Source organism: Numida meleagris, chromosome 19 (assembly GCF_002078875.1).
Source record: "Numida meleagris isolate 19003 breed g44 Domestic line chromosome 19, NumMel1.0, whole genome shotgun sequence".
NCBI classification, from domain to species: Eukaryota; Metazoa; Chordata; class Aves; order Galliformes; family Numididae; genus Numida; species Numida meleagris.
Window position 1 is genome coordinate 2,920,750 of NC_034427.1, and position 21,417 is coordinate 2,942,166.

General features: G+C 45.4%; 1 protein-coding gene across 9 annotated transcripts in view; it reads left to right on the forward strand.

The window, feature by feature from the left end:
• PTPRT (protein tyrosine phosphatase, receptor type T) overlaps positions 1-21,417 on the forward strand; it is a 333,510-nt gene that overhangs the window by 206,281 nt on the left and 105,812 nt on the right. For all 9 annotated transcript variants that reach the window (XM_021416234.1, XM_021416235.1, XM_021416238.1 and 6 more), the window contains 2 exons: positions 14,499-14,700; positions 17,859-17,961. In XM_021416234.1, coding sequence (XP_021271909.1) covers positions 14,499-14,700; positions 17,859-17,961 — 305 coding nt within the window. The remainder of the gene's footprint in view (positions 1-14,498; positions 14,701-17,858; positions 17,962-21,417) is intronic.

Genomic DNA, 21,417 nt, shown 5'->3' on the forward strand with positions numbered 1-21,417 from the left:
GGCTTGGCTATCTCTTCTGCCAGCTCCCTCAGTACTCTCGGGTGGATCTCGTCCGGCCCCAAATGGAGTAATGGTGGGATGTCACCTGCCTTCAGTGCACGTTAATGCAGAGCACCTTTCTTCTGGTTTCTTACACTCATTTGTTAAAATGGATGCTTTGCAGTGCGATGCTCCAGAACGAGCAGGTTTGTTGAGTTGAGAGCTGGGGTGCACAACTACATCCCAGCTGGTGGTGGTGGGAGCACCTAAGAAGCTGCTCCTTGCCACAGCTTAGGAAAGGAAATGCCACTCAGGGCCACCAATGCCATGCCCACCTGGTCCTGCTGGCACTCAGCTGGATCCCTGTGTCTGGCCGTGGCTGTGTTCCCATCACTCTGGCTGGAGGGATCCTGCTACTGAATGGAGACAGAGCATTGGGGTCAGGAAATGTTGGCATGTTGAGATCCCTGAGGTTCTGGGAAACTGTTGCAATCTTTCCAACATCACAAATTATGCCCCATCCATGGAGGCATTCAAGGTAAGGCTGGATGGCCTTTAAGGTTCCATTCCCACTGGAACAATTCTATGATAAGATTCAAATCTCAAATTTGAGAAACACCAGGCCTGGAAGACTTAAGCCTCCACCTGGGGAGTGGCTTCTCTTAGCAAGTGACCTTGATTGGGAAGCACTGATCCTGCTGGGACTGAGGTATACGCTCAGGTGGCCTCGCTGGGGACCTGAGCCCCCTGAGAAAAGTTCACGTTTATTTTCTTGATTCCCATGACAAAGACCAGCTCAGTGAAGGCCCCTCAGATCACCCACGAGGACCAAGGCAGGTGAGAAGGGATTCTGGTGCGCCCGACAGCCATAGCAGAATTTTCCACACTTGGGAGGGACAGAGTGGGTAAGAATGATCAGACTGCTCTAAATAAATTAAAAAAAAAAAAAAAAAAAGAGGCTGCTCTTGAAGTGCGAAGCGATTGAGTTATCTCAGAGCAAAGGGTTATGACTGATTGGTTTTCTCTTGCTGTTTGGTCATAAACCAAGGGAATCACTGCGCAGCGGTGCAGCTAGCTGATTCACTTAGCAGGGTGAGTTGCACCAAGCAGTCTGTTTCTGTATGCATGAAATATATCAAGACATGCTTAGACTGCTGTGTCTTTAGGCAACGTCTTTCATGCAAATCATGGCTTTTTTTCAATAAATTACCCTTAATTTGAATCAATATAAAAACTGCCTTTCCATTACTGCGCAATGACTCTCTCCAGTTCCCCACTGAATTCATAAATCTGTTTCACTTTTAAACCTCCCAATTATTTTAATAAGAAACAAGGAGAAGCAGCATAAACTTAAGTTTTCAGCATGATTTTTCAGGCCCAGGTGTCTGCACTCCAGTTTGCCACATTTTGATGCTAACCTACTCGTGTCTTATCCTTAGGAGCCAAAGCTGAGCCATAGTCAAGTTTGCATTCTCATTATTACTATTCAGTCTGAATGCCTATTGGTAAAAAGGCACAAATATTGCATGAGGTCCACAAACAGCTGCTAAATCTGTTTGAGCTTGCTGCGAAACATAATTCAAGATGTCACTGTAGGAGCCTTCTGCTTCCATAGAAGGATGATACTTTTTCAGGGTAAGTTTAGGCAGCTCCCACTACCTGTGGCGTATGGCTAAATGTGATGTTTCCGTTTCTCTTTCCATGCCCATTGCCATCTCTCAGCCGATGGAATAGATTTAGAGAGAGCACAAGGGGTCTGTAAAATCTGGAAATCAAGCTAAAAAACTGTGGCATGAAATACTGTACTCAACTTCGGTGTGTCCAGCAAGAAGTGATCACTCTTACGCTGTTTGGGGTTGAAGCTGCTACAGGCTTTGAGAGTGAAACCATGAATCAGTTGGGACTGGAAGAATTTCTAGGCCTGCAGTAGCCAAGAGCTGTCTGCATGTTTGCATTGAAATTACTGCAGCTCAAGCTGGGGAGGGTGTGGCTTTTGTACAGTTGTCACTTAAATTCTTGAATCCTGTGATTCCTGTGGCAACGTGTTTGTACTCTCTCTAGTTTTGATTTGTAGAAGCTCCTGGCCTAATGCCTTCCCTGGAATTTTGTTATGATGGAGTCAAACCACAATACAGCAAATTGAACTGTTCTGACCTGTTCGATAGGTGGAGGTGAGGGTGACATCAGGCAGTTGTGCCGAGCACTGGGGGTCAGTGTCCCTTCTGTGCATGCCTGCAGCTGCAGTGCTGCGTGCCATGTCTGGGCGGGTTCTGCTTGCCATGTGCTCCTGCTGTAGGACAAATGGCTTAGGGTGATCAGTTTGAGAAATGCAGGACAGTGATGGAGGGAGAGGGAGTAGTAAAAGAGAGGCCTTCAAGAGGGAGAAAATGTTTTCATCTTCAGCAGAGAACCCACTCGTTAGTGTTCTCTGCTCCTCCAGTTTGGCTTTTTAAATGAAACCTAACGAGGTCCATTTTGAAAAGCGCCGGTGTCTTTCAAGTCTGGTTTTATTGTGTGATTCCCAGTGTGCAGAGCTGAAGCCTACATCTGCAGCAGTTAACCTTGTTTACCTCCTCCCCATGACAAGCTAAAAGCTGTTGGCTTCCTCCCTGCCACCTGCTCCAGCTCTGTGTCCAGACGTTGACACAGCAGTGATGTTGGCACCGTGGCTTCTCATGGCCCTTTGTGGCAATGTCACAGAGAAGCCAAGCTGTTTTATTTCACTTTTGGCTTCTCTAAACACTTTTGAGGGTAGAAAGTGGTAGGAGGTAGTGGTGCAAGTTCCCATCAGTGCCAGTGGAGCACTGGTGGAGGGCTCTCAGCAGAGGACCAAGAATTAAGGCAGAGCTTGAAAGAGATTTTGCTTCCTATTTGTAAAGCAGAGTTGGAGCTAGTCAAAGTCAGCGGACAGCTTGGTGCTTGATTTTCCAGCTCATTAGTGAAAGAGAAAGAAGCAGAGCTAGATTATCCTAAAGGGGGAGCTGGAAGAATAAATGGGACTATTTTAAACTTCATCTTTTGAGACTCTTTTAATGGTGATGCCTGTTAATGTAGCCTAAAAGAATCCCTAGAATCTTTGGTGCATCAGGAGGAACAGGTTGTAAGAAAGACAGGTGAAAGGAAGAGTGCTTGGGATGTTGCTGCTAAACAAAGAAAAGGAGATAGCGCCAATCTCATGTATTTTCAAATGAACACCATTTATGTTTGATAAGGGATGATGACTGTATTCCTACATATGATTCCTACGAAATGAGAATCCAGCAAACCATTGCAATAGGAAACAAAAATTCATTTTTTAACTCGTTTTGAACACAAGTGCTGGCAAGAGTAATGGAGTATAGCAAGCGTGTTCCACCAAGAGTTTTGCAAAACGTTTTAAAATATTTTAAAGTACAGTGAGAGTGTTATCACGTGGATTGTAGGTTGGTTACCATAAGACCAGAGCTGAAGTTGGGAGGTATCTGGAGATCTTTCATTCCTGTGGTCTCCAGAATGTGCATTCAGGGGAACAAAGTAATACAGCTACAACCAAAACTTGACAATGTGAAATATAACATGTTATCCACAATCCAGTTATTGCTGGGGGCTGGGGCCAAGCTGCTTCCCTCTGCTTCAGACCCTTGAACACGTTCTCCATGGTGAGGCCGCTGCGTGCCTTTCCCCTCTGCAAAGAGTATTTAGTGGCTCAATGAGACGTGTCTCATTTCCAGTTAATGGATAGCTCTGAGATACTTCTGTGTGCAAAGTCGCTTAAACATCGCAATGTTCATTTTTTGGTAGGAGCTTTGAGCTTGCTTTACATACAATGTGCTTTATAGCCTGTGGCTTTCGTGAAAATACAGTTCAGGTGAATAATCCAGAAAACTTACTGCAGCAAACCTGATTGGAGAAGACCTCTTCTGCAATAGTAATTGGATTTTATTCATGTGGCACCTAATGTATCTGCAAAAAATACATCCCAGCTATTTCCTCTCGTGCTGTTATGTCTCGAGGAACAAGGGATGTTGCTTCTCCAAGGTGATGGAAGATTTCCAGCTCTCTTCTGACTTTGGACTCTCATCAGGACATCAGAAAATTAGGCCCAGGATTTATTCAAGAGGAAATGGGCAGCAGTGACTTTATTCAGTGAGAGTCATAAACAGTCTGTGCACAAATGAAGGCCCTCTGGGTACGAATGCTGTGAAGTCTCTTTAAAGGCCCCGATGTCTCAGGCACAGGGTTCATTTTCTTTCTGATGAAAGATTTTGATTAGTGTGGAAAGCAAAAATCACAGTGTAAAGCCTCATGCTCCCAGCTGGGAGCGGGAGTGGGAACTTTGCAGCCAGGGAGGGTGTTGTGGGGGTGATTGGAATTCATGGTTTTAGGGGAGCTGAATGGCTTTTTCAGATGAAAACACAGGACAAATCCTTTCGGGTTGAGATGGCACGAAATGTATATTTTGGTGAGATGTAGAAAGACTTTCAGAAAAGATTTTGGGGACTGAGGAGCTGCAGGCTGTTCACCCCACGGATTCCCCTCCTGCACAGCTCTGCACTGGGGTTGGTGGGGAGTGAGTGGCACACACTTCTGCTCCGTGGGGCTCCTCGTCCCTGCTCTGCACAGCTCTGCCATGCACAGGGACACATCGCAGTCCGACAGGAGCTGGGCTCAGCTGTGATGCTGTTTCTTTTAGTCCGTGCAGCTGCAGGGCTTCCTAAAGCTGTACCTTAGGGCTCTTCCAATGTAGCTGGCCCAAGCTGCGTGGCTCACAGGTGGTCCCTGTTGTGGTTCCTTCCCCTCTTTTGGGGAGCACTGGAAGGGTGGGCTGTGCCCCCAGCATAGCTCTGTCCGTGTAGTGGTACACCTCCAGCATTCCTTCCCATTTCCCAGCTCCGTGCCCAAACGCCAGGCTGAGTCCTTACCTTTGGTGGTACCACTCTGGCAGGATGGGAGCAGCAGGTGCAGCCTTCTGCTGACAGCCACGTGGATTGCTGGGCACTATTCATGAGAACTTCACCTTGTCTACCTTGGCAAAGCCACTCGGGAAAATACATTCCATCTTGCTAAAAATACCGTTATGCAAGACAGCATCTTAACCACTAAATCCCAAGCAAATATTTTGCATAGAAAAAATTATTTTCTTTACTCTGTGTTATCTGGCTGGAAAAGCTGACCATTTTTCTGCAAAAAGCAACTTGGATTTTTTGCTGGCTGAAGCAGTTCAGGTGGATTTATTTGCTTTTACTCAGAACGTTTAAACAAGGATTCTAACATTGCCTTCAAGAGGCGGTTCTGGCCCTGTTATTTATGGCAGGTGTGTGTTTGGGGGAACTGGGCTGTGCTCCCTTCTGCTTTGTGAGGCTGAATTGTAACAGACAGACAATCCAAATCTTTGCAACCAGGCAGCGTGTTTCTTCGGGAATTACGCTGGACGGGAAGTGGGAAGATATTAATTTAAAAAAATAGGAAAATGGGTATGGAAATTGCACAGCCTATTTCTAGCCTTCACTTCCTGTGCACAGCTTTCTCATCTGTCTGGTGAGGAAAATCCTAAGGTGGGACAGCTGGATGGCATAACTGGAGAGAGAGCTGTATAAACTGCAATCTCTGCCTTTTTATTAACAGACAATGCCAAAAAAAAGTGCGTACCTTCCATTTTAATGTGTTCTGGCATGCTATGGAAAGCTCATCTTGGGAAGTCAGTGTGTATGGAGAACATGGCTAGGTACAGGCAAGCAGGTTCTTGGATCAGTAGCAGAGCACAGCGAGCCTTACGCCTTTTGTTCGTGTGTATTTGGGGCTGGGATGCTGGAGTTCTCAGTTCTGCGCTAAATCGGAAAACTGAAAGATGCAGGCAGTGAGGAGCACAGGCAACCAGCGTGGAAAAATGGTGTTTGATTTACAGTCCCAGGATGAGGGAGAAACTGCAGGGGTCCTGGGCAGTGCTGGTTTACAAGCGAGTTCTGATCACTAGTGTTGAATCCTTCTTTTAAAGTAATTTTCTACTTTTTTTGTGTGTGACTTTTCATAGGTTGGCGTATCTTATCCTAACAGAGCAGCTCTGGGCTCGATTCACTTCTCCTTCCCTTTTGAAGTGAGCACGTAGTCGTGCACTTATGTTCCCTTAGCAGTAAAGGAAGATAAATACGTGTTTGAGTAGGTTGCTGGGCTCAGAACTTTTGCTTAGGTGCTTCCAGTTTGTATGTTGTACAAAACATTCTTGAGGTGAGATGCTGCTGGTAGGTATTCAGCTGGACCATCGCTCTCCTTGCTACTTTTGTTCAGGGTGAATGTCACCAAGGCCTTAGCAGAGCTTCCCGTGGCCTGGTTGGGGCTTTAAGCTGCCATCTGACCAATGCGTGCAGCTTTGGCTTGTGCTAGTCACATTGCCTGCTGCAGGGCCCATCGTTTGGGAGGAGCTGTGGACTTGGTTTGAATGAGCTGATCTGACACTTCTCCCTCTCTGCCTCCGTAGTGGTACCCAGCTCAGTGAAGTGGTGTTTAGTGAAATGAATTGAGGGTTTACCACTAGTTGCTGTTCCTCACCTACAGGGCAGGCATGCTCTGCAGCATGGCAGGGTGGCAAACCTGGGTGGGGACTGGTCCCTCGTGCTCCTTTCAGGGAAGCAAACACCTCTGCCAGTGCATGTGGAAATGGAAGTTTGGGCTCTGTCTTGTGAGCTGCTCTTTGCTGTTGGGTCACAGCTGATGGTGACACTACGTTGTAACTTACTCCCTGTATTGCAGGGAGCTCTTAAAGTGCCTGGTAGCTGCCTGTGCTATGCTGCTGAGGATGATCCTGAGCAGGAGGCTGCGAGAAGAAAAGAGCTGATTTTCATTCCTGACTAAATTCCAGGCTGGGCAAAGGTGTTGGGCTGTCAGGTTTGAATTCAGCAGTGCTAATTGTTTGTATTCAGCTTAAGCTCTGATTCTAGGAGATGTCACTGAAGAGGACAGGGCAATTAATTCATTGCAGCTTAGCCTGGCGTGCAGTGACTGGGGAGAAGCCAGCTCCAGCTCACCGGGCTGACCTACGTAAGGGATGTATGTCATTTTAGGAGCATTTTGCTAATCCTCTTGTAGTCAGGTCCAGCTAGAAGGTAGGAGGGGAAGCTGTGGTTGGGACTGGTTATTTCTTGCTCTTGTTTGCATTGAAATCTGAAACTGCTTTTGATGTTAGGTATTTTATAAACATTACACACTCAAATTCAAAAATGCATGTTTCAGGAACTCAGGTTAACACAGCAGAGCAATCCAGGTATGTCATGAGCTGGTCTCTTTAAGGTCAGTGATCCCTGAAGTGGTGCCACGTGTGATGCTCGGAAAGCAGCTTCACCTGTACCCCTCTGGCCCCGACTGAACTGAAGGAGATACCATCCCGGAGACACTGCCAACTAGAGCTGGTTTTCTTCTACAATAAATAAATGGCACAGTTAACTTGTAATGCATATGGCTTCTTAACACCTGGCTCGGGGAACGCTGCTTCCCTCAGGCAGCGACTCAGGAAATGAAGGAAATGTTCTAATAACTTCGAGTTCAAGGATATTTGTCAGACTTTAGTGCGTCGGTTTATTTGTGTTTATTTTTGGGAAACAGGGGAAAAATGAAATTTGCTTGTAGGCTTTATTAGAGCATGGAGTGGAATATGTAAAGCAAGATTAAAAATGAAATAGCCTATTGTTTCCCAAGGTACTTTCAATCGTGAAGCTTCTCAGCTGCTTCCCCTCCCACCCATCTGCAGGCGCAGCGCTGACATCCCACCCCTTCTCTCTGCTCACTTCTGACTTGCGTAAGGAATTCTAGCCCTGGAAAATCATGCTTTGCCTGCAACAAACTTTCCTCATCTGTCTGGGGATTGCTGTGCCAGCCCTGCTAGGAATGGAAGCCGGAGCGTGGAGGAGTGCTGGGAGCTGGCTGCCCGGAGGTGTGGGGCAGGCAGGGGGAGAGGCTGTGCTGGGGTGGGGATGGGGCTCGTGGGGAAATAAAAGGCCCGTGGATAAAAAGAAATTCCATTTCCTGTTTTTTTTTCCCAGGCCGGGATTTGGAAAAGCAGTGATAATCCAAGAACAGCTTCCTTTTCTTCTTGCTCAGCAAGGTGTAAGATGCAGTTCAGGATGTCCCTGCTGATGCTGTGTGGGTGTGCATGTGGTGGGTTTGTCGTGCTCCCAGGCTCCATCCTGGAACACTGCTAACTGAAAAAGCAGACGTGCTGCCAGCTGTCAGCTCCAAGTATCCCCTGGCAATAGGGGCTGTGTGAGGGAGAATGGGGAGGCAGGACGGGCTGCTTTATAGAGACAGGGATATAAAACATCAATGGGGATGCAGGGGATAACATAATGGATTTATAGGTTTCAGATGCCTTCTCTGAACTGCTGTGCGGGCTGTCACAAAAATGGAAAATAGATATACAGTTGCATAATGTGTCTACAAAGTGGTGTTTGATGTAACAGCTGTACTTGGCATTTGCATTCCAGCAGGCTGCGATTGCTGAAGTTGGAGGGGAAGCTTAGAGTCCTAACATTTGGTGATGAATATGGCTGTAGAGACCAAGTTTTGCTCACCAACGTTGATTAATTCTATATGACAAAAGATTTAACATAAAGTGGTGTGTATCATGCTATTGGTTTCAGTGAGAAGGACTGTACGAGCACGTTTTGTGCCTTGGCTGGCCAGCTCTCAATCCTGAGACATCAGTTAGCTGCCCTCAGGTTTAAGGTTATTGCACATGAAATCCTGAGAACTCTGTTATTCATCTGTGTGAAAGCTTACATGAGTGTGCTGGTGTAGGGGAAGATCAATGGATACAACAGCCACGGCTGGAGCGGAATATCTCCCTGTTAATTTATTTATTTAAGAGGATTAAAGAGAATCTGAACAGCTATCCTGGGCTCCCATGGGGGCTTAGTGCATGGTACTGGAGGGCGAGAAGGGCCATTACAACCAAGTGATGACATCTTTATCACAACTTGTTTTTGCATTGAGCTTAGGTCCTCATGATTGTGCTGTGACACCAAAGGAAGATAACTGATCGCGTCCCTTGATGGTCTGTTCCGCTGTTTAATTACCACATTCTTAACAATACAAACCCTACAGGGTTATTTTTTTAACCTCCAGTTTTCAACGACTATTCCCATTGTTGGTGTCCGTATATGATAATCCTGATGAACCCCATAGTAATACAGCACAGTACTTCCAGCATTACAATGCCCTTTTGCTTGTGTGGGCACACAGTTGCCCGTATATCTGAGAGGTATGGAAAAGTCACACAAGTTAAGGATTATTTTATTACGTGTTTTCTTCTGAAGGAAGATTTGCAGTGGAGAGCTGCCCTGTGCTTCCTAGTTTAGTTACAGTCTCTGCTATGGTCTTTCCTTTGACGATGAAAGTCTTACATCGTAATAGAAGTTTTACAGTCGGAGATGATGACAGCTAGTAAAGCGCTCACTTTTCCCCAGCAAATTGTGTTAAATTAGGCGCTGTGAAGGAGAGGAGAGCTGTGCTCCTGCTCTCCATGTTATGTCTTCATTTTGTGGCTGTTAACACAGTGTTTGGTCAGCGATTTCAAGGGGTTGCTGTTCTGAACTGAACTTTAAAATGTATAAAACACAGAGAGGAGGATGGAGTAAGCTGGGGAGCTGCTGGTTAGTGGGACTGGGAGCACTGGCGTAGGATGGATGTCTGCTTTTAACAAGGAGTGAACTCAGAGACCATTCTATTTCTGATGCTGACCTGTTCTGGTTTATTGCCCATAGTCTATGGGAGCAGATACTTTCCAGCAATCTAGAGGTTTATCTATTTGATTTCCGGGCGTTTAGTATCAGAAAGAACTTGTACTGTTGACCTGTTCTACATTTTACTCATGAAGAATTTGGATTTGCCTGGCTGGATTTGGCACAGTTTGGATGGACACTGAACTGAGCAAGGCCTGGTGTGGATTCTCTGCATCCCCTGGGGATGTTGCTGCTGCCTGGGGCAGCTCGTCCTCCTGCTGTGCTGGGAACATGGCTTTTCCTTATCTCCCCGCGTTCGTGTGCCTCTTGATTTTTTTTCTTTGATTGCTTCCAATTTACTGCTCCCGTTGGCTTCAACTTAAGAAATGTTTCTTAAAGAAGAAAGTGGCAGAAAGATGTAAGATCTGCGTGTGTCTGTTTGTTGGTCTTGCTGCACAGTAGCCTGGACTGGCGTTGGCTGTGATGAGAACGGCAGCAGCATTGGCCGCTCAAACTTCTCCTTGAAACCACTGAGTTGCCCTGGAGCTGGAATGTAAATTCCAAGTAATGTCTGCAACCGCAGGGCAGCCGCTGCAGGGTGCGGGGAGGGGCGGCTTTCCGAGGACAGCAGCTGTCTGCAGTGTGGGAGATAACCGGGGAGCTGGTTAAAAAACATGGAGTTTCAGTCTGGTGAGGCATTTCCTCCTCTTTGTATTTGCATTTATTCTGCATCAGAGTCAAAACAAATATTTCCGATATTTTCAATCAAAGTGAAATTCGTGTTTTTTGAGCCTCTTCGTGTTTGTTTTCGAATGTTGAATTTTATTGTCACTTTTTTTCAGAATGCAGAAGTGTTACGTGACACGCGTTGTCATTAAAATAGATTATTTTAAAATAATTTGAAGCAGCTGTTGTCTGGTGATTGAGTCATATCATTTTCTTAGATTAGAATCTCTTGTTTATTTTGTAATGAAATGGTTTGACACTTGGAACAAGAAATGAAGATAAATAGCATACCAACAAGGAAAGCAGGTGCTTGTTTCAGCAGCCTTCTTATTCTAGGAAATGCCATATTTCTTTCCCACACATGTTTCAGTGCATTTTTAAATGGCTCTAGAGTCAGAAATTTCCATCGTTTCTCATCGAAAAAATTTCTGCATTTGATTCCCGGAAATTTTCCTGCTTCAGAACTTTACATCAGTTCAGGGGAAGAGCAGCATCTTCTTGGTGCCTTCTCACCTCACCAACATCTGATGAACGTGTGGATGATTCACAGCTGTGCTTTGTGTCAGCCTCGCTGACGTGTCGTGGTGCAGGACCCGAGCCAGCACCGAGCTGACAAACACTCTGGATTCGGGATGGGAATGCAGCGTGTTGTTGTGTTGTTTTCTTCCTTTCATGGGGAAGAATCCCTAGAGAAACGTGGGGATGAGAATGCAGTCGCTGCCTGCGGGAGCTTTTCACATCAGGATGCTTTGCCCATGAAGAAATCCATCAGCAGATCTACACCAGTGCCTTTAGAAAAGTAGTGGTGGTGCATGTACAGTTCACAAAAACAAACTCCATCCACTTAGACATGAAGCCCGATATATAACTGATATGTTATAGCATCTTCTTGTTCTATAAGGAAACACTCTTGCATACACACGGATGCATGCTGTAGCACATTGCAGATGCTCTTGGTGAGGAAATACCAAAGCTTCCATAACTAGAGCTTGTCCTGGCCATGAGCAGTGCATGGCGAGCCCAGGGCCGGGGCTGCGGGGTGGCTGGCAGCGAGCAGCCAGCCTGGCTGGCACAGAAGGGAAAAATGATTCTTTTTTTTTTTTTTTTTTTTGTCTGAGCTGGAAGAGAATTACCCTCCTTTTCCAAATAGTGCTCTGTTTTTGGGGCCACTTCACATTTCACCTGTGATTTTGCTACTTAACCATCAGCACTCAGCAGTTACGGAAATCCATAGAAGCCCTCGACCATGAGACTGTTCATGCAGAGGAGTGTAATAGCCCTCATTTTATAAATGGCAAAATGGAGGCTCAGAGAGCGTGGTCGTGAAGGAGGCCATCAGCAGAGCTGGGAGCATGGCTGCAGTCTTGCCCTTGGTACCTCCCTTGCCATGCCATTACTGCAGAGAAGAGCTCAAGACTCTCTCTGGTATGAGCAATACAATCATAGAATCACAGCATCATTAAAGCTGGAAAAGGCCGCTAAGATCCCCAAACCCAACCCCAACCTGCCCCACCATGCCCACTGACCACGTCCCCCAGTGCCACATCCCCACAGATCTGGAACACCTCCAGGGACGGTGACCCCCCTCCCACTTTCCTGGGCAGCCTGTGCCATTGCATCACTGCTCTTTTGGATGAGCAGTTTCTCCTAATATCCAACCTGAACTAGCAGGTAACAAGCTGTGTCTGCTGGCACAGTCACATTTACCATCTCCTCTTTCTGCTTATGGGCTAAATCAAGCAGGGCCATGCACACACTAGCAGTTCTGTGCTACTGTTTTTTCTATTCTGTTTCCATATTAGAATTAAGTGGTATGGCTTGAGGACAAGGATTGTTCTGTCTCACCTGAGTTAGTAAGATCCACATCCCTGTGAATGGAGCCTGCTGCAGTAACAATTGTGCAGTTTGGTTGTGTCAGGAGTATGCCTTTACTACAGTTCATGTATCCTTAAAAACACACATTTGGGGAAATGTCTGAAGTGAGTGAACAGTCTTTCTGAAAATTGGCCCAAGCTTTAATCCCGAATCATCTTGGCTGTGTTCTTTCAAGTACTGTTTTTTCCTTCCCGCTTTTTGTGAGTTGAACCCATGCTGATTTAAGATCCCTTGTGCTCATTTAGTGAGCAGCAAGCCTCCCCCACCTTTTTTTTTTTTTCTTACATCAGTGATTTTCCTTGTTATTTTTTTTTTTTTTTCCTCTCTCGAAAACATTTTTACCCATTTGCCTTTAGGGGATATGCATGTATATTGATGAAGAAAAATAACTCGTTTTGTAGTAACTTCCGAACCGGTGAAGGTAAGTGAATGCTTTTATTTAGATGCAGATCAAGGACAATTTCATCTCCCACTTGCATTTATGGCCTCCTGTGCTGTGTGTTGGAAAACAACCAGCCCTGGCTTTGCACAGGGCACCCTGTGAGCGTGGTGCTCAGTGGACTAGTGTTAAGTTCCTCATCACTTTCCCAGCTCCCCGTTTGTTCCTTCTCCTGCAGAAGCTTACGGAATTGTCACCTCTTTAACACTCCGTTTTCAAATAGAGCATACAGACTGCATCAGTTCATTCCTAACAACACAACGCATAGGCTTTTCATTCTGGAATTTGCTGTGGCATTGGCTGGGTCACATCTCTTCATTTAAGGCCCTTGACCCCTGTCCAGGCTCTGCTGGTGGAGGTGCACAGCTGCTGTTCCCTCCAAGTGGCACAGCAGCGCCTCGCATGCGCATCGCCCAACCCAAGGACAAGGAGCAGGAGTAAAGATTTCTCCTCATGCATTTACTTGCCTTGTTTTAATGATGGTTGTGCCAAGTTCTGTCTCTTTCTCAGGTTTCTAGCGAGTAATAAGAATTTAAAAGCCGGTTGTAATTCCTGGAAAAGTTAGCAGGTTTGCAATGAAATCGCCTACAAGCTGCTTATTTATAATTCATTTTTTATCCTGTTACTATTAAAGCCCCGTCTTTTAAATATTGTTTATTTATTTTTCCTCTAAACAGAACATTTTCCTCCTGTCACAATACAAGCAACTTAAAAATTTTCAAAGACTCTTTCGGCAAAGCTGGGAATTAGATTCTCGTGGAGCCCTTCATAAAAAATTGAAGACTTCATATATTAACATACATTGATTTATTCATAGTGTTTCATTACAAATAAGCGAGGATCCCATAATATAAGGGAAGGTTAGGAGAGCAGCGGAGCACGTTATATTATATTGACAGCTCAGTTGAAATTGAGCTGCCTCTGGATTGAATTTGGAAGGTGAGGAAGGAATTGGCTGGTAAATAAGTCATGAGCTCTCCTTGCAAGTGTCTGTGTATCAGCGGGGTTGTCGTGGGTAAGCAGAACGGAGCTGGAGCAGAATTTCAAAGCCGTGCGCTCAGCCTGGGCTCCCTTCAAGGTGTGTTAGCAGCACGGAGCACGCGGGGCCGTGGCCTGGCAGGATTGCTCTCAGGCATGGTGCCGAGCGTAAGCTTGAAGCCCGGGGCTAAAAACAGGAAATTATATCAGCAACTGTCTCATGAGCTCCAGCAAAATGATCAGGGCTTTCATCTTGAGGGCTTGGTGGTATTTATTTCACGTGAACCTGTCATTTAATTTCAGCGCTTCATTTTGGCACCATGTCTTTAGCGTAGGAAAGGAATTCAGGCAATTTTGTTGCTGGTAGAAGGCTCCCGTTGTTTTCAGGAGGCTTTTGAGAAGAAACAACTGCTTGATAGAAAATGTATCCCTGCGTGTGCCGAAAGTTCCCCTGTGCTGTGGGGATGGTATGGGAAGTTCTCATGAAAATTCTGCAGGTTGCGTTGTGCTCAGCTTCGGCTGCACGAGTTTGGGGTTGGGAACAAAAAGCAATTCTTGGCGGCTTTTGTTGTACATCACACGCTGAGGTTTTAGGGGAGAGAAGAAATTAGTTTCTTCTGAAGTAAAGCCTTGGAAAAACGGTCGTGTGTATTTGCCAGCATCCAAACACAGGGTGGCTCGCTGGAGATACTGCCCTTATATCTGCCCTTTTATTTTCGATCTTGAGTTCCAAGAGGGGAGTGCAGTAGGGTCACAGAGAGCCAGCTGCAGGAGGCCCCTGTCACCTTACTGTCCTTGTTCTTCATTTGCAGATTACTTACAAGGCCGTTGGATCTCTGGATCCCAGCGCTGACCTGTCCAGCCAAAGGGGGAAAGTCTTCAAACTAAGGAATGAAACACATCACCTCTTTGTAGGATTATACCCGGGGACTACGTATTCATTCACCATCAAAGCCAGCACAGTGAAGGGCTTTGGGCCACCCATCACAACACGGATTGCAACTAAGATTTCAGGTACTGCTTTGGAGAAGACAAAAAAGGAACTTTACAGGGCTTTGTTCCTTAGATCTACCGCTGATGTGTGAAACAATAAAAAGGTATTCAGCTTGGTGTCTCCTCCATGGGTTTCATAGGAGCTGCAATCTATTATCTTTGTTCGTTCAGATTACAAATGCAGGGGTTAATCTATGGATGCCCTGGGAGGATTTCAGATGGGAACTTTTGTTTGTTGTACGGATGAACTCTCACTACAATGGATTGTTAGAATGATACGCTCAGTCACAGAAGCTCCTTCAAAAACGTGGCTTTGTCTTGAGAATGCACCAAAAATGGATGCAGTGAAGTAACTGAATTAATAGCGGAAGGAGAGGAAAATAAAGAAGGAAAACTGTATTATGTTTTTTTTTTCCTGAGTAAGGCCAGGGGAAGGGCTTGAGGTAGGCAGACAAGGATGTGAAAGGCAATGAAATAGGAGGCACAGAAGAGAGAAAGCTCCTGGGTGCCTAGGAGAAGCAAGGAAACTTGCTCTGGTTACCAGCAGCACAAATGGGTAAGGTGCTGGTTGAGGTGACACTGAACGTATGCAGAATTAAATGCTAAAATTTCACTAAACCAGGTTTTCTAACAGAGCTTAAATTGGACATTTTTTGGAGTATCTGTCTTAGTGAATACAAAACAAATGAGATGTTTGGGACGCTTGTCATGCTGAAACATGCAGGGCTGCATATTTTCCCTTAGCTTTTTTAAACTGGTTAGTAAGTAAGTTGTTAGCAGTAAGTAACGGTGTAACATTGCCAAGAAATGAAATATCTGAATTCTCTGCACTGACCATCAGCAAAGTTGGAGCCTTCTAGATTTAATAGGAAAGCTCATGTCACAGCCACCTGGAGTACAGCCACGGGCTGTGAGGCTGCCTGCGGAGGGGAGGCATGGCATCTCCTCTGCTCGCCTCCGGCTGGAGGAACAAAACAGCACAGGAATGGGAGTGCTTTTCTCCTCTTAGTCAGTTTCTTTTCATTTTATTTTTGAGGGGAGTACTCAAATCTTGTTAGAAGCCTGCATGGTTATTAACTGTACAAACACTGAGCTCAGTTTATTGTCTCTATTTCCCTGTCCTCTAATCTTCTCATTTGCAATAGGTAAGCACAGACCCGGGCAGGCACCTATGACATTAAATTCTACTGTTGCATGGTCAACCTGGAATTTGGAAGTTACTGTTACACTTGCTTTAAGATGCAGTCCTAAAGGAAGTAGGGAGAATAGTGAGATTTGCACTGACTGATTTTCACTTCCGTCTTTGTAAGGCTGTCTAGAAATGGATTTTCATTTTAAAACTATCAATCTACGTTGTAGGAATGTGTGAATGTATTTGTTTATGTGGGTGGACGTTTGTTAATTTATTTATCACAACTAGATGCCTGAATTCCTGAGGACTTCTTTGTGGGCAGGACTCAGCAAAATAGGCACCACATCAGTGAGCAGTGCTTGCTGCTTTAGGGAGGTTGCTGCCAAGAGTCATTTTACTGAGGTGCTGTACAACATTTCCACACTGAGGACACAAAAATACCGTACCATGTTACAGTGACTTGTGACTAATACAGCACGGTTGCTGAATTGTACCTGATACCATTCCCCTGCCAAAAGCTGTGTTGCTTCCATTTATTTCTCAGCTAAATGGCGTCTCAAAGTCCAATAGTGCGTTCTGTGAAGGAACCAGCCGAGCTGGCTGACACTGCAGAGGTCACACCAGTGCAGCGTTTCAGCTAGGCCAAGGGAAGCTGCTCCAAAGCAGGGCCATGGAGCCTGCAGAGGTACAGCCCAACCTGCTGGTCGTGCCCAAGGGCCTCTGCTGGCACTGCAGCATCCCCTCTGCCCAGTACAACTGGGACAAAGGAGCAGCACAACTCTGATTGTGGCATCTCCAGTGAGTGTGGTGGTACCGGGTACAGGATACTGCAGGTGGCTGGCATCTTTCTGCTTCCCTCGGTGCACAGCACCTTCTGCAGAGGAATCCCCGCTAGGGAACTGGCGTTTGTTTGGAACTTGTTGCCAGCTTACGGATGGGGAAGGTAGATGATGAGTTATCAGTGCTGAGCTGATAATAGGAAACACCGTTCTTAACAGTTTTCAGGCGTTTAGATAAAAATCCCGATTGTAAACAGGATTACTGTGGAAATCGCTGTGAGAGGATTAAACATGGGACCCCCACAGTGCAGCTTGCCCTTGAGAGTTATAGATGAACTGTGTGGGACTATCCTCTTCATGTAAATTCTTCTATTTGCTTTATAGTTAGGGATATTTCAACAAAGCTTGCCTCTTTGGAATAAATACAATGCTGCTCAGATCCTCCAGTTCTTCCACAGAAAAATTTTTGTCCCTAAGGGATGTCCCCTATTGGGGATGGAAGAATTAACGTAATGAGTAGGCTGTTTTTCCTAGGGAAACCTGTCCCACTTGAGAAAGTGACCCTAGCAGAAGGTAATAAAGCAGAAGTAGGAAGAGGGCTGTGGCTAAGTGTGAGTAGTCAATGGTTTTCCATACTGCCATGAGGAACACCATTGGTGGAGTGATGGATGCCATGGCTGGTCACTGCCCGGACACACCACTGAAGCACTGGGGTTAAATACCATAGATTTGAGTGCTCAAGTAATTCCACGCTCCTCTCTTTTGATGATTCCCCACTTCACAATGTGCCCTCCAGCTAATCAAGGAGACACAGCTCAAGCATCTGTATTAAAATTCTCCAAGGTGTGGGAATTCTGATCCGTTGGCATGAACAGTGAATAAGAGCTGGGTTCCTGAGTGCAGCTTTCAGCCTGCAACTGATTCGCAGGTCTCAGGTGGTATCTTTCAATGTCCATGCAGACCTCTTTCTCTACTTTTTAATTTTGAAGAAACGATCCCATCTCAAATGATTGCGAAGTCTTAAAACCTCAAGGGAGGATATTCAAAGCCAGTTTGAAGATGTGGGTGTCCTGTTTGATTTTAATAGGAAACGAGTGTACAAATTTTCAAACAGTTACGACAATTTTGGTCATCGCACCGAGAAAGTATTTTGATGTCTCATTCGAGAAATGTTAAACGGTCTCCAGGAAATGTTAACAGCACGTTGCCATCACTACCAGAGGCAGCAACTGGTGTTTGATAACGTGTTGCTCTTTGTTTTGCCGCAGCGCCGTCGATGCCGGAGTACGACACGGACTCGCCCTTGAACGAGACCGACACCACCATCACCGTCATGCTGAAGCCTGCTCAGTCCCGGGGAGCCCCTGTCAGGTGGGTGGTTTCCCTTTTTTTTGCAGCGTGCTCCTCTCCTTCCTCCCCACGTTTCACTCGTCTTTCATTCTCGTCTGTTAACGGAGCTGCTGAAAGCAAACGCTGGCTGAAAGACCAACGTGGCTGTTGGTTCTGCCTTTCACATCTCCTTTTATAAATGCCTCCCGCTGCTTACCTCCAGGAACGGTTGCTGATGGCGGTGCGTGGGGTTATTGCCCTTTCAGCATCGCCTCGGGTGCCTCAGCAACGCAGGAGTTCCAGTATATGCGTGCTGTGATGTGAACTCAGCAAGGGTGGAGGAGGCCGCAGACCTCCATCTCCTGCCCTCATTTCCACGAGGGACAGACCTTTGTTGTAACTATGTGGTGGGAATGCCTGAACTAATGCTTGCAGGTCATTTGTTCCAAATTTGGATCCAGCCAGGCTCCTCGCATCTCAGTGTTACAACCCAGCTGCTGCCCCTGCTTGCTGCAGTGTCCTGCTGGCTCGGTGGGATGCCACCTGCTGTAGGCGAGCGGTTTCCATTTGCAGAGTGGGGGACTTAAGGGCAGGAAGCTGTACGGATGGAGCTTGTGGCACAGGATGATGGCCTTGTAGAAAACATTTGTGACTAATCTTGAGCTGGATCCCCTTCTTACCGGGCTCTCCAGTGCTGAAATGAGGCACTGAACTGCAGATCCCTCTCTGACTGCTGAAATGTGACTCGGAGGCCTGCACTCCACTGCCATCTTCTGCCTTGGTAAATGTGCACATGTTGAAGGGCATCAGCACAGAAGAACAAACTGCCCTTCAGAGATAGCACTACATTACCTGAGGCTGGCAGGAATGCCAGGCACTCCTCCATCCTCTGTTCTCTTCACCTGAGCATATAAATTGAACTGCTTACAATAAAACCAGTTGTAATTTACCAGGGAGGCTCTGGGCTGCTCTGTAAGATATCCAGCAGCCGTTACCTTCCCGTAGGCTCTTCAGGATTTCCCTTGAGTTTTCTCAAGAAGCTTTTTTTTTTTTTTTCCTCTGAGTGGTATTTTAAGAACAAATAATTACTTCTCTCAGAAGTGAATCGGCTTTGTACATCCCACGGATGAGTTCCTGGTGTTTTTTGGAACGTGTCTCACTAAGTGTTCAGGAGCAGATTACTCACGTGTACACTCGCTTAATTCAATGAAGTATCCTCTACCAATTAGTGCTCCATCTTATGTCACAGCTTTTCCCCAAATTGCACTGATAGTTTAAGGCAAAATAATTTTTAAAAAACTTAGCACCACCCCCTTTCTAGCTGTTCTGAGAAGCAGGCTTCAACATTTCCCTTTTAATCTCTGGTTCTCCATATGAACGAATTTAGGAGCCTATTTTCGGAGTCCTTTAGGGATATTGTTGTGCTGGAAGATGGCAGTAAAATCACAGAGCTCTGTTTTGTTTTATTTCTTTATATGGGGGAACGTTCCTGTATCTCGTTTTACCACCTGCTGTCTTAAGAGTGTTGCTATTTTGTCTTTTTATTGAAAGTCTTGCGATTTTTCTTGAAGCCAATTTACCATACTTCAACCTCTTTCAGCAAATAGTGTCTTTTTCAGCAAATGCATCTATTGTAAGGAAAAGAAGTCTATTAAGTTCTTACAATTTTTCAGTCTAGTTTCTTTAATTGTGTGGTAGCCAATAGTATGTATATTTGCAGAGTGTGATATTCATGCCACATCCAAGTGATGAGATTAGTTCCTTTACTGAGCCCAGTCCATTGACACAGACATGTATGAGAGCCAGGACAGAGGTGTGTATGTGGCAGGGGGAGGAGTCCTGGGGACACATTTAGCTTTTTATTAGCTATGACAGCCAAACAATGAGTGAATACCTTTTGCTGTATAAATATAGTCTGTTCTAACCTCAGGAAATCCAACATTTTTGACCTTGTATCAGATTTTCCCAACCAATTCCCTTTTCTTTCAGCCTGTTCTGCGCGCTTTCTGGATTGGGTAAATCCTCTTGTAATACAATATCCAAAAACAGGTAGCACTCCCACAGAGGCCTCAGCACCCCCAGCCAATTAGAATAGTGTGTTGTGAACTCTTTGTGACACTTAACACATAAGGATTAGGTGTTTCTTCCCTCTTTGCTTTTTTGTTGTCCTTTTTTGTTGTTCATATTCATGCTGAGAGCTAATATACCCTCTTTTTGTTGTCTGGTTAGTTGTTCTGTGTTTATTTCTCCTTCACAAGTACAGCATTTTGTATTCATCTCTACTAATTGTCATCAAATTGACTTCCAAAATGCTTTTAAATCTTGCGGCAAACCTAGAGGGCTTCCAGCCCCTCTTAGTCTGTTGCCATCTCCCATTCACTTACCAAGGCATTATTGAAAATACAGAATCCCATTCAGGCAGTGCTAGTGCTGAGCATTGAGGCTGTGCAGAGGCGGGTGGAGGGATCCCACGCGATGCAGCGTGCCAGAAGGATGTCTGCTCTCCTGGCCTCCCTTGTAGGCATGGCTGTGCTTTCCTGGATCCATTCCCTTTTCCACCTGCCCACCCAGCCTGCCTGGGGTGTTCCAGAAAGGGCTCTTGAAAATAGTCTGAAATAGAGACTGCTCACAGTATCTTATAAATCCCCTGATGTTCAGACCTATCACTATGCAGGAATAGGTAGAGCCCTCATCTCATCCTCTCAGCAGTTCTCCAGGCAGCTAGTTTCTGCTCTACAGTGCCTCAGCTCTTCAATATAATGCTTCCAAAATGTGAAGGTAAACAAACAACAAAAAATAATTCACCTTTGGTACACAGTAATTATTCTTCATATTTCCTCTTAGATGCCAGGGAGGTGAGCTGGAGTATATGCAAGGGTGTGACTGTAAACCAGTATCTGCCTAAAAGACAGTTATGTGACTGCATTGTACTCTTTCATTCTGCTACAGTCTGAGCAGCATACAGATGGAGTACAGTTCGCAAGATCATTTACAGAGTGATACTGTAGAATATTTCAAAAAAGATTCATTGTACTTCCTCTCATGTGAAATACGGGTGCACCAAAACCAAAGTCACTTTCAACATTAAGACATTTCTGATGTTTCCTTGTGCTCACGATCAATAACTTGAATGTGGTTGTTTATAAAACTAATGATAGTGAACTTGACATTGTTAACAAACTATAGATAAAAATCAAGACACTTTCATATGAACTAATAAAAATAACATAAACTTAGGTATAGTTTTGTAGACTTTGTCATGTTGCCAGAAGAAAGGTGGAGCATCAGCGAGGCATAAATATCCTCCCTTGTGGCCCGGGCATTTCATTCCTTCCTTGTGGTGAAACCTGCAGAGTTTGACTCCACATTGCCCTTTAAAAATAACTTTTGGTGCTTCTTATATCAATCCAAAGGCTGTGAATGGTGTTGTGATTGATTGCTGAAGACTGACATTCATCTCTAATAGATTCAGAAGAGGGAAAGAAGAATGTAAGTGTG